This window comes from Salminus brasiliensis, chromosome 16 (assembly GCF_030463535.1).
Source record: "Salminus brasiliensis chromosome 16, fSalBra1.hap2, whole genome shotgun sequence".
Taxonomy (NCBI): domain Eukaryota; kingdom Metazoa; phylum Chordata; class Actinopteri; order Characiformes; family Bryconidae; genus Salminus; species Salminus brasiliensis.
The window spans coordinates 20,014,807-20,026,652 of NC_132893.1; the positions used below are offsets into that span (position 1 = coordinate 20,014,807).

Below are 11,846 nucleotides of genomic sequence, written 5' to 3' on the forward strand. Positions count from 1 at the left end.
TTGTAAAGAAAAGTGTAAGAATCATAAAACATGTTGAAGTGACAAAGTCACGGTCATTGTTGTGTGCATTTGCAGCTGGACGTTCTCTTTGGGAACCTGCCAGAAATGGTGGAGTTCCAGGTGGAGTTTCTGAAGACTCTGGAAGATGGAACCAGACTAGTTCCAGATTTGGACAAGCTTGAGAGAGTGGACCAGTTTAAGGTATCGTTATTTATATATTAATATATATACTGGTTCTACATGGCACATTATCAGTTGGTGTCAAAAAGCTCTCAACGGTACATCGAATGATCAAATGATCAAGTTTCACAGCTGTACTTGTACGTGTCCTTGTGTGTCAGCAGTACTGGTTCTCAATCCTATGTTTTCCAATGATCAAGTAGTTCTCAGTGTTATATTATAGAATTAATTGGTTCTCAATGGTACATTATTATCAAGTGGTTCTTAATACTACCATTATTAAAATATCAAGTAAACCATAGTAAACTGCCTTCTTCTTGTTCTGCTCCACAGAAAGTGCTCTTCTCACTCGGCGGCTCCTTTTTGTACTATGCGGACCGTTTCAAAATTTACAGTGCTTTTTGTGCCAGCCATACAAAAGTCCCTAAGGTCCTCACCAAAGGTAAACCCACCCTACCACTCAGCCTCCTATTTCTCTCATCTTTTAAAAACATGCTGTAGAGAAGAGATCACAATGCAAAAACATGTCACTCCTCATTGTGAGACAGTCCACGTGAGCTTTTCACACTGATTGAAACCTAGTACTCTCCTTTTTGTCCTGTGGACACCTTCCAGCTCCGGGAGCAATATTCTCACACTTGCACCTTTTTTTTTGATGTTTTGAGAGCATTGGACCAAAGTTCAGTAAACCCTATATGCTGTTTTTCTTCTCTTGAGAAGCTGTGGTTTGGCTGATATGTGAGTTTCTTGTGAGTTTCTTACAGTAAACACAGGCTACTGTTACTGGTTCCACAGCGTCTTTTCCAAGGGGAGTCCCAAAGAAGGCCTTTTTCTGCCTCTCTGTGCTTGTGCCAATCCCCAAGGCCCTTGTTTACACAGCACAATTTCTTTTCATAAGGCTTGGCAGGAAAGAACAGTGAATAACTAAAGATGAAGTCATGTTCAGTGTACAGCAGAGAAAGTGTACGGTGTTCAGCCAGCCAGCCATCCCATCCCGCTGGGCTCAGTGCTATAGGCTGGGCTGAAACAGAAAGGGTAACTGTTTAATGTGCAGTCTGAAGCACCCAAGCATGTACTTTTAGAAACGGGAGGTGAGCCTTTAAGTCATTGAGGAATTTATAGATTTCCATTTTTTGAAAAATACTGCCTCGCTGTGGTGACTTCTGCACACTCTCATGGGCATTTAGCCCTCAACGAATGTCAGTCAAAGTCAAAGCACAGGGTACATGCCGGTATTGTTGAAATGCATTTGAAAGAGGGTTTTTTTTTATTGCTTCTGAAGCCTCCATCATCTTTTTTGCAGCTAAGACTGACCCGGAGTTTAAAGCATTTCTGGCTGAGAGGAACCCCAGACAGCAACACTCCTCCACTCTGGAATCATATCTGATCAAGCCCATACAGAGGGTGCTGAAATACCCTCTGCTGCTGCGAGAGCTCTACTGCCTCACTGACCCGGACAGCGAGGAGCACTACCATCTCAATGGTAAGTACAGTAGCTCAAGGCCAAGTACTTATAAAAATGATACATGGAATTTGCCTGATTGAAAGGGGTCCAAAAAATGTCAAACAAAATAGACTATATGTCCAAATGTTTGTAGACACCCTTTCTACTGAATGCATTCAGCTGCTTTAGGTTGCACCCTTTTTGCAAGTCTACACCCACACACACACAGAGCTTGTCTAGTCGCTGTAGAGAGGTATTGCCAATAGAGCCCACTGTTACTGTCCAGTCACGAATGGCCTGTTAAAATTATCAGCCAAAACAAAAATTTTATAGCATCTTATGTTTTATTTATAGCACAATTATGTGGCTTCAACCTACAAAAAACATTCATAACAACTGCCATAAGCCTGTACAGCGTTTTAACGTGCGTCTCGAGTGATCTGAGCAGTGCACCTGGCATTTTAAATGTATCTCCTGTGACCGCTGTAGGAGGAGCATGGCACACATTAATATACAAATATCTAAAAATAATAATAAGCCACATTATTGCCTTTATCCGTTAGTTAGTTAGTTTGTTAGTGTGGCGTGATCAGCTAACTCATGCAGACGGTGTGGTCTTGTGGTTATTACGTACTTTCCAGCTGGGGCAGTGATGCCGTTTATTTCTGTGGGCGGTCAGGGCGTTGCTGTTGGGGCTGCATCGAGATGCTTTGGCACCTCTGAATGTGGTCTGAGTGATCGGATTACAATTCGCCCATGATGCGCATTGTATCACGTTCACACCTGTACTTTGTGCTGGCCGCTTATGATTGGATCACCCAGGACGCTGTTAACGGCAGGTGTGAACGGGGCCTTCTAGAGTGAAATTACATCAAAAGTTGTCAAAAACAGATTCTGACAAATGATGCTTGGACTAAACCTATAAATCTATGTCTTGCTGACTCGCAAAAGCCTTGCATCTCCAATTTCATCGTTTTCCACTTTTGACATTATGTGAATCTGTCAGTTTCTCGATGAGTGGACCAATAGAAAAGCTCCGAAATGACGTAAAATCTTTTTACATTGACTTCCATTGAAAGTTAAAAAGCTTTGTTTCCAACTGCCTGTGAAGTTGCCATTTTGGAGATGTTTGGAGATGTTTTTTGTATGACAGCAACAATATGTACATGCATGTCAGCTGTCATTAAAGACTTGCCGATCTTCAGCAAAGAATTACCAAACAAAAAGTGAAGTTTGTTAGTTGAAGTAAACTTTGGATGCGTTACTGTAGACTCTTCCTTACTGTCGTCTTTCATCCTGTACAGTTGCCATTAAAGCCATGAATAAAGTTGCGAGCCACATCAACGAGATGCAAAAGATCCATGAGGAGTACGGAGCTGTGTTCGACCAGCTTATCAGCGAACAGAGTGCAGACAAGAAAGAGGCAAGAAGGCTGTGGTTTTGTTCACTTTGTGTGGAGTAGTGTGGGTTTGATGGTTTTGCAGTTACTGTGCAATATTTACAGCTTGTTTCACACAGCAAAAGAATAATCCAATGCCTGCAATTTCCCAAATTTCTCCTGCTCCAGGTGGCCGATTTGTCTATGGGTGACCTATTACTCCACGCTACAGTGGCCTGGATTAACCCCCCACCATCTCTGATGAAGGGAAAGAAAGACCCTGAGCTCGCTGCCTTCGGTAAGCTAGAACGCGTGTATGAGTGTGCATGCGTGTGTGTGTGAGGGTGATGGAAAAGTGGGCCGCCGCTTCCCGGAATAGCATCCTGTCTCTTATTCATCAGTCCATGCACTTCTGCAACTGCCGTCTTCGGGCCCACCGGCACTGAAGAAACCACTTTGTCCGGTGGCACTCTGGACATTAATATTGCAGTCGCCAGGCTTCATGGGCTTTCTGCAGACAAGGAACGTTTGAAAGCATTTCAGAGTAGCGGGAAGATGCGGAAGGTTGATTTGCCCCGCAGATGTGGGTTACTGATTTTTCTTCGGGTCACGTTTTGCTCTTTAAAATGCTAAACTAAAAGGACCTTAAAAAAAAGAAGAAAAAAAAGAAAACACAGAGCCTGAAGCTTTACTTAGTCAGCCATCTGTGCCGGGAATTCTTGTACAATTTGACATGGTTTTTCTCATTCCAGACTAATGCCTTTCTGCCTGCTCTTCTTTTTCTTCCAGTTTTCAGGACAGCCGTCGTTTTTGTGTACAGAGATTGCTCCAAGCAGAAGAAAAAAATCGTGAGTGCTTTTCTTCCCCGCTTTTCCTCCATTATGCATTAACAGGCTGCTAGGCTTGCCGAGCAGCAGGCCCGGCACTTTTAGTAAGTGCGAGCTCTTCCATTATAGTGCACACAGAGCGAGGTGCCTAACAGCAGCACTGCTAGCACTGTCACTCCTAACATGTCTTCCACATTTTCTCCTTGTGCCATAAGTGACTAAAGGCTTTGGCACCTGACATGGACATGGACAAAAACCAGATTAGCCCAAATGTAGTCCATCAGCCAAGACAAGTTTGCTGTCTGACCTTTTGCTTCTTTAATTTGGCACTGAAGCTACGAGGCTAATGTAGATAATAAGTAATGGAAGCTTATACGATCTGTGTTAGCATAATGAAAAATGCACGTTTCAGTGATTTCTGAAAGTGTATGACGGGTCATCAGTCTTACCTAGAACTATAGTCTATACAAACTGCTGGGGCTATTTTTTGGTAATAATGATAATAGACGTTTGCAAGAACACCTTTGGTGTACGAAGCTATAAATAAGAGTAGTTAAGCACAGGGCTTGACTTGAATGGGGTGCAAAAGCCCCCCAGTAAAACTTCCATTCTCTTTAACACCCTTAGGATCAATGTCATTGTGTGAAGTCTTATTAAAGTCAAATGGCTGTGGACTAGAAAAGAGCTTATTGTCTTATTTTATGTAAACAAATCAACATTAGATGTGATAAGAAAGTCATAGTATAGCAAATGTATGTTATATACAGGACTGTGCAATGTTTTAGACACCATTATTAATTAGTAAAACACAAATATTAGAATTAATACAATAACTTTAATACAAAAAGCAGTGGTTTTACATCATTGTGCTCATCCAGCAGCTGGTTTGTTAAATCAGTGCTTAACGGTGTAAAAATCAGGTGAGCTGGTGACAGAACTGAGCACATTCATGCTCTGGCTCTCGCTGGAATAGCAACCATTTAAAGTTTAGCTTTATCATACAGGATCAGAAATCACATAATCTAGACACCAGCCCGACACACTCACGGATGCCAGTACTGGATACTTTATAAACTGTCAGTTTTTCATTACTTGCCTCTCATTTCTGTCTTTCTCTTCTCTCTGTAGGGAACTTCTCATAGAGCTTCAGTGTCTGATGAGCGAGACCCGTTTCGATTCAGGCACATGATCTCCACAGACGCTCTCCAAGTCCGCACGCCCACCAGTGAGTTTCTTTCTGACACACATTTTTCTACACTCTACAGCCTTCTTTTCTCAATATGTTGAAAAACTAATAAACTCTTTAATTTTAGCAGAAATCTTAAGTCGCATAATGTAGTTTTACACATTGTATCCAGGTTCTGCAATCTGTGGACTGATCCGATGCATGTTTTCAGAAGCATGAACTCACCTGAACTGAACTGTTGTGTTACAATAACTCTCAGTATAGTTAATTTCAGTTTATTCTACATAAGTAAATGTAGTTCACTGAACTCATCATTTGTATTCCTGCTCATAAATGCTGACAATAAACAAACCCTGTTGCAATTGATTAAACATTAAGAATGTGATATTAAATATTTAGATGAAGTGATTTAAGCATTTTTTTCGTCCAGATGAATTGGCCGTGGCCTTGCAAAGTGTCATGTGGTGCGACCCTGACTTATCATAAATTAATGAATTTCCTTCATTTTTTTTTTTTTACAAATTCTCAGTGATATAACATTGGTAAACAAAGATTTTGCATTACTTAGGAGTTAATAATTATCTTATAATAAAGGACTATCTTATCTTATCTTATTTTTATTCCATAATGTGACTAAAGTAGAGTTTTTTCCAAATTTGAGAGAATTATAAACCTGCTAGCTGTCTCTGTGGGACTTGGCAAATTGGCATATTTTGCAGCATCCTCTTTTTGATCAATGCAGGTGATTTTTTTTATTTCATGGTCACACCACATGATATCACAGGACAGGACTACATAACACATTGGAAATCATGCCAAATAGGGTATGCCTGCTTCTAGGCTCCCCCTACAGTCAGGAAGTGTAATTCGCGCTTCGAGCAACCCCTAAGGGACCTGCTTTACACATGCATTTCTTGACTAGCTCAGTGATACCAGTGAAAGAAGCATGTGGACCGAAGGTGATGGGTAATAAACACAAGATTTTACTTGGGTAGATTTTAAGTATGACTTGGGTCATGCAGCGCGACACAGTTCTAATGTGCATTGTCCTGCTGCTGCTCCAGACTTACATAGTGCAGTCAGCAGCTTGCCAAGCCCAGAATGACAATGACTGAGGCACTATTCTCTCTGTGTCAGTGGAGCATCATATTGATTTTGTAGCTGTTCTTATAAGATACAAGTGCTACATAGTGTTGCTTTAAAACAGCTTGAGCTTGATGCATAAATTAGCAGTTTCTCTGCTGTTTTTGCAGCACGAGCCTTAATCATTCTTGCAAACCCATTTCTCATTCTCATTTCCCATCTGGAGTTCTCACAAACCTACGTGCAACTAGAGACACACACATGAGAGTCCAGGCTATTCCTATCCATTTCCTGAAAACATTTTGCTCTCTTGCTCTGTTACTAAATGTATACAATTCCCTTTACATTTACTCCCTTCTTCACCCCGTATGGAGGTCACATGTGCTTCACAAGGCTTTGTAGGAGCAGCATGGTGCGTCTTTTTATTTTTTTACGAGCTCATGGCTGGATTGCCGTGCATGTGAACAGGGAGTAACTATGACCATTGCAGTTATTGACCTCCATAGAGGTCAGTGCTCTGCTTATTAACTCAGCAGGCCAATGCTCTGAAGTTCGGTAACCTTGCCCCTGATGCCGAGAGAGCTTTTAAATGTTCTTCAGGCATGCTTAGTCTCTCCGGAGTTTAACTGTTAAGCATCATTCTCTTACTCTCTGACCGTTCTTCTGGAGCGGCCTTTTGTAAACCCTTCCAGCACATGTTTTGGTAGTCTAGGTTAAAGTTGAGGTTGCATTAAAGTCAGTGGATAAATACTGCTGTGGCATGTTTGTGCTTTTCTACAGACTCTGAAGGCACGGCAGTGTGTGAGATCGTTCACGTGAGATCAGAATCTGAAGGGAGACCAGAGAGGACTTTCCACCTCTGTTGCAGGTAAGTTCTTCATTATAGAACCATGGTTTCTTACAGATAAGATTAACAAATTCCTGCACAGATCCCATGCTCTCAAAAGCTGAATTCACAAAAGTCACCCTTCACATTGTAATACACTGTAATTCTCGCACAGAATGTCAAGCATATCTTGATTTAGCACTTTTGATCGTCATGGGCGCGTTTACACTTTTACATGATCTCATTTCAGTGACGAATGAGACTTCTGTACAGAAAATGTCCAAACATGTAAGGCTGCTCTGTTCTGTTCCAGTTCTCAGGACAGTAAGAAGGACTTCCTGAAGACGGTGCACTCAGTCCTGAGGGACAAACAGCGTCGGCAGTTGATGAAGACGGAGAGTTTGCCTCTTAATCAGCAGTACATTCCGTTTGGAGGGAAACGCCTGAGTGCACTGAAAGGAGCCCGGCCCACTATGAACAGAGCAGGTAGCTGAAATGTCCTGCTTATCATAAAAGCCCAGACAGGTTTTCTGTTTGACCTTTGCTTCTTTAATTTTGCACTGGAGTGATTCTATATAAAGATGAATCAAGGCACAGGCAAAATTCAGGCTTAAAGACTGCGGTTACTAATGTTTTTAGCTGTGTGACATACTTTTGCTTGGACAACACTGTGCCATACCCCCAAAACACGTACATTTTTGATTACTTTAAGGCCGATGTGGGTTGATTTATACACGTTTGCACAATGCCGACTGGTGCTCATAGGTTTCTATGAATTTTTAGCTACTTAAGCTCACAGATTCATTGCAAAACTAAGACGTAAACTCCTGTCCTGGCTGGTTTGATACATTTAGGTTAAGAAGGATAACTATGAACTAAGAGTTCATATTAGGGCTGGCGCGATACCGATACTGCAACCTTGAGTATATGCCGATACCGAAGGACATGCATCTTTTTTACCTCATCTTAGACTCCTAGATCCCCTTTTTTAGGCTTTAAAGAATTTATATGAGACAGTCCAACATGCCATGTTATTGTCAGGTAATTCTAGGCTCAAAGAATTATCTAGGCTTATATATATAGGCTCTATATTTACTAATGTAAATATTAACTGAATTTTTTTCAAATTTTACCATGTTTTGATCATTAATTTACTTCACGCCTGCAATTGGAGTTGTTAAGACTATAACCACATGGTATAAGTATTGCTGCTTGTTATAATCTCTGTGTCTGTCTGTAAGTTACACTGATCTTGAGTTATGAAGCCTGCATTACAATGCATTCATTCTTTTTTTTTCTGATATCCCATCCAGTAAGTTTGGCCAGTATCGGGCCGATACTGCGATTGGTGCACCCCTATTCAAATTCAAGCATATAATCCAATAACCATTCATCTCCCATTGTTGTTGTTTTTTATTTGGCTTTTGAGAACTGTTGCAAACCCCTATATTTGCACCTAACCGAAATCACATAAGGAAGCTTACGCTAATGCAAAATTTCTCTCCCTTCATCTTCTGCAGTTTCAGATCCCACTCGAACCCTCGGCCGCAGGAAGCTGATCCGGAACCGCTTCACCATTGACACGGACGTGGTCTTCGATGGTAACTCCAGCCAGGACTTGGCCTCCTCTACGGACTCCCCACCTCAAAGCCAGCCTTCGCCGCCCCAGAACACTCGCGACACCGACCGCTGGGTAGAGGAGCAGTTTGACCTGCGGCTGTACGACAGGCAGGCGGACGTGAAGGAGACAGACATTCTCAGCGATGATGACGAGTACTGCGAGTCGGTCAAGAGCTCTTTGGCCGAGCCCAGCCTTGAAGAGTCTTTCGAGGCTCTTATTGCAGAAGGGGAGGAGGACGGGGAGGAAGAGGAGGAAGTGGAGGAGGGTGAAAAGGAAAAAGACAGCGGTCTGAATCAGGGCTCAGAGGACAAGCTGTCACTCAAGCTGCCTGAGAAGTCCCACGGCCCGCTGAGGCTGACTCCGCTGCGGAAGCAGTGCGCTGTGGAAGGCGCCGCTGCAGAGAGGGAGAGGGAGGTCATCTGGGTCCGCAGAGATGACTTCAACAGCGGCTGCAACAGTGACATCTTCTGAGCGGGAAAGAGCAAGGCCATGGGAAGGCCTTGTTTATGGAAGCGTGGAATGCTGGACGTCGGGGCCAGTTTTCTAGCCATGGATTAAGCTTACCCTTCAACGGAACGTCAGTGAAATCTCAGCCGCCAGTGTAAATAATTATGAAACCCTGACTGAGCTCAATCTGTGTCCCATAAATCCATAAGCTTTATGGAAGACTGAAAGAGAGACGGGACGCTCTCATCTGCCTTCATCAGACTTCATCAGACGTACTGTGCAGACGCTACTTCCAGATAGGGGTACACATTTGGAAGCCAGGGTTGGAATCTGATATTCACGGGATGTGGATACATTTTTTTGGCCAGTCCGTGTAATAGGTTTATGAATTACATGCCACAGGTGAACACCATTCACCTGCAAAGTGTGACCTTCAGGTCAAGCCTAGAGCTTAAAAAAAAACAAAAAAAAAACTACTTTGGCCATACAAGTGCACCCCTACTTTCAGACAATCCTACAGAACACACATGTTCTTAACTTATTAACCAGTACATGGAGCCTATATGCGGATGAACTCAAGCTGCTGAAAACGCCTCAGTGGACTCGTACGGTCATAGCACCTCATCCCATGGCTTCTTTGAGAGTTTACAGTAACCTACTGTACAATCATGTTGTCTATAGATTCTCCACACACTGACATGGTGCATAGCGCGCAGTCCTAACTTGTAGGCAGCTACACTTCCTTTCACTGAACTTGTTTTGTTGCCAAAACTATTTTTGCAAAAATGTGGGTTTTTATTTTTAGTTTGTTTTAGTTGTTTCTTTCTTTAGCTTTTCAACTGCTGCTCACTTCTGCTATTCTAAAGGGCTGCCATGATGGCGAAGAGTCTGTGGCTAAAGACTGGCTAACTCAGCGCAAGCCTTGCTTTGCCCGACGGCGAAGCGCTGACGACTCCATCCAGAGCACAAAAGCATATTATTTCATATTGTCCCATGGAAAGTCGCGTTTAGCATGTCCCAAAAACACCTTCATTCCTTTGTTACCTTTCTTTCTGTTCCTCATTGGCTTTACTGTTTACCCGACAGCCCAGTATTACCCAGCCCTAATCACTGAAGGGATGTTGAACTATTATTACTGATCCTGCTGTACTTGAATTTCATGTTGAGGTTGATTAGAGACAGTGTAACGCCCTGACTTTTCAGCCCTGTCCACTGCAATAATGTGAGTATTTTTCTGCTTCGAGGTACACGGCTCATCACGACCCCCCCTCCCTTTTTTTTCTGGTGTACTACTGAACGAAATCGCCACTCGGACTCAACATGGACACACACACATGTATGGTATGACATGACATCACTGACTGGTGCACCGTCATATTGTAAGGAACTGCACTTAGCTGTTTATGAAGTAGCAGTGAGTGTCTTTAAGGCCTATTTAGATACCAGTACGCGAAACCGAGGACTTGAGCATGAGTTTGGACCTTTTATGCCATTTTCTACGCCGTTTGTTTCGATCATGGTGGAAACAACATTTTGCTGAAAGAGAAAGAAAGTATATTTTTAACACGGACGTGTTGTGAAATGCAATCACTTACTGTACCTGTAGTTCTACAACTTTTTTGGCTTAGAGAGATGTGTTGTTTAACAGAAGTGTAAAGATTCCTTAACTTTTGCCCTTTGCATTTTTGAAACTGTGTACGTTCATAGGTTTGTGGACTACGATTATTGTTCTCCTCAAATAAATTTTCCTTATTTATATTTGCAGTTTAAATGGAGTTACCTAGTTATGGTCGCTAATGGGCAGCACACAATTATTTTTGCTTCGAAGGTCAAAGCCAAAGAATGCATTTATTCTGTATTTTAGTTGGCTTGACTTTGATTGGGGTGCAAAATGCTCATGAATGGCAAAATGCTGTTTTACAAGCCCATTTACAACCCTGTTATTTTGCCAAATTGTTTTTTTACAGAGGGCTTGTGGGGAAAAAAATTATACGCTCTGCTTTTCTTAACTTGTTTACGGCACTTTTAGAAAGGGTTATTAAGTGCCTGGCCACTTCCTATTCTCCCTGCCGTATCAAAAAATGACTGCAAAACACAAAAGGGAGCTTGCGAGCAAGTCCTTAATGAATGGAGATGAATGGAGCTAAATGTTTAAAAACTCCATGAAAGTTAAATAGTGTCTAGCCACCTGTATAGATTCGTCCTTTTAATTTTGGAAAATAGAAAGATGTATTTCACCAAAAACTCAAGTAAACATAACTGTATCTTTCTATTTTTCTACAGCAAATGGGTTTTGGGCAATAGAGAGGCCAGGTTTACTGCTACTTAGTGCTGACTAGTTGGTGACAACAAGGTCTGAGGTTCACTGAATATAGTTTTCCATTCTACGGCACGTTTATGCTTTGTAGCTCCTTGTAGATCTTACTGGTTCACAGAGGCTGTAACTCATCTGTTGGGAGTTTAAATATCCTCTAGCCCAAAGGTTAGGAACTCTGGTCCTGGAGAACTATTGAGTGATGGGAATAATAATATCTGGTTAACCACAGTCCCATGGTCAGAAACGGACCAGAGGTTTCTCCAAATTTTGCAAGCCAATAAATGAGCCACAGTCCATAAATTGACACCTGCAGAATGGGTCTCAGAGATCAATAAATGTAAGTAAGAACAGGGTGGGTGCTTCTGATCAAAGTATGCAGTAAACACAGCTGGTGGTGATAATATATAAAACACTGCCTGACATGTATATAGCAGAAAATGGTCAGAAGGGGGCAGTATAGTATCACAGTTAATGGAAGTCTTGTATACTCTATTTTAATGAGAGGCCCTTTAGGCCAATATTTAAATACACACACAC

General features: G+C 42.1%; 1 protein-coding gene across 4 annotated transcripts in view; it reads left to right on the forward strand.

The window, feature by feature from the left end:
- Positions 1–10,750, forward strand: part of tiam1a (TIAM Rac1 associated GEF 1a) — a 98,950-nt gene extending 88,200 nt beyond the window's left edge. For all 4 annotated transcript variants that reach the window (XM_072658620.1, XM_072658624.1, XM_072658621.1 and 1 more), the window contains 10 exons: positions 76–201; positions 514–622; positions 1,484–1,663; positions 2,929–3,047; positions 3,192–3,300; positions 3,792–3,850; positions 4,958–5,054; positions 6,879–6,966; positions 7,238–7,410; positions 8,445–10,750. In XM_072658620.1, coding sequence (XP_072514721.1) covers positions 76–201; positions 514–622; positions 1,484–1,663; positions 2,929–3,047; positions 3,192–3,300; positions 3,792–3,850; positions 4,958–5,054; positions 6,879–6,966; positions 7,238–7,410; positions 8,445–9,016 — 1,632 coding nt within the window. In that variant the 3' untranslated portion in view covers positions 9,017–10,750. The remainder of the gene's footprint in view (positions 1–75; positions 202–513; positions 623–1,483; positions 1,664–2,928; positions 3,048–3,191; positions 3,301–3,791; positions 3,851–4,957; positions 5,055–6,878; positions 6,967–7,237; positions 7,411–8,444) is intronic.
- The last annotated feature ends 1,096 nt before the right edge of the window (positions 10,751–11,846 follow it).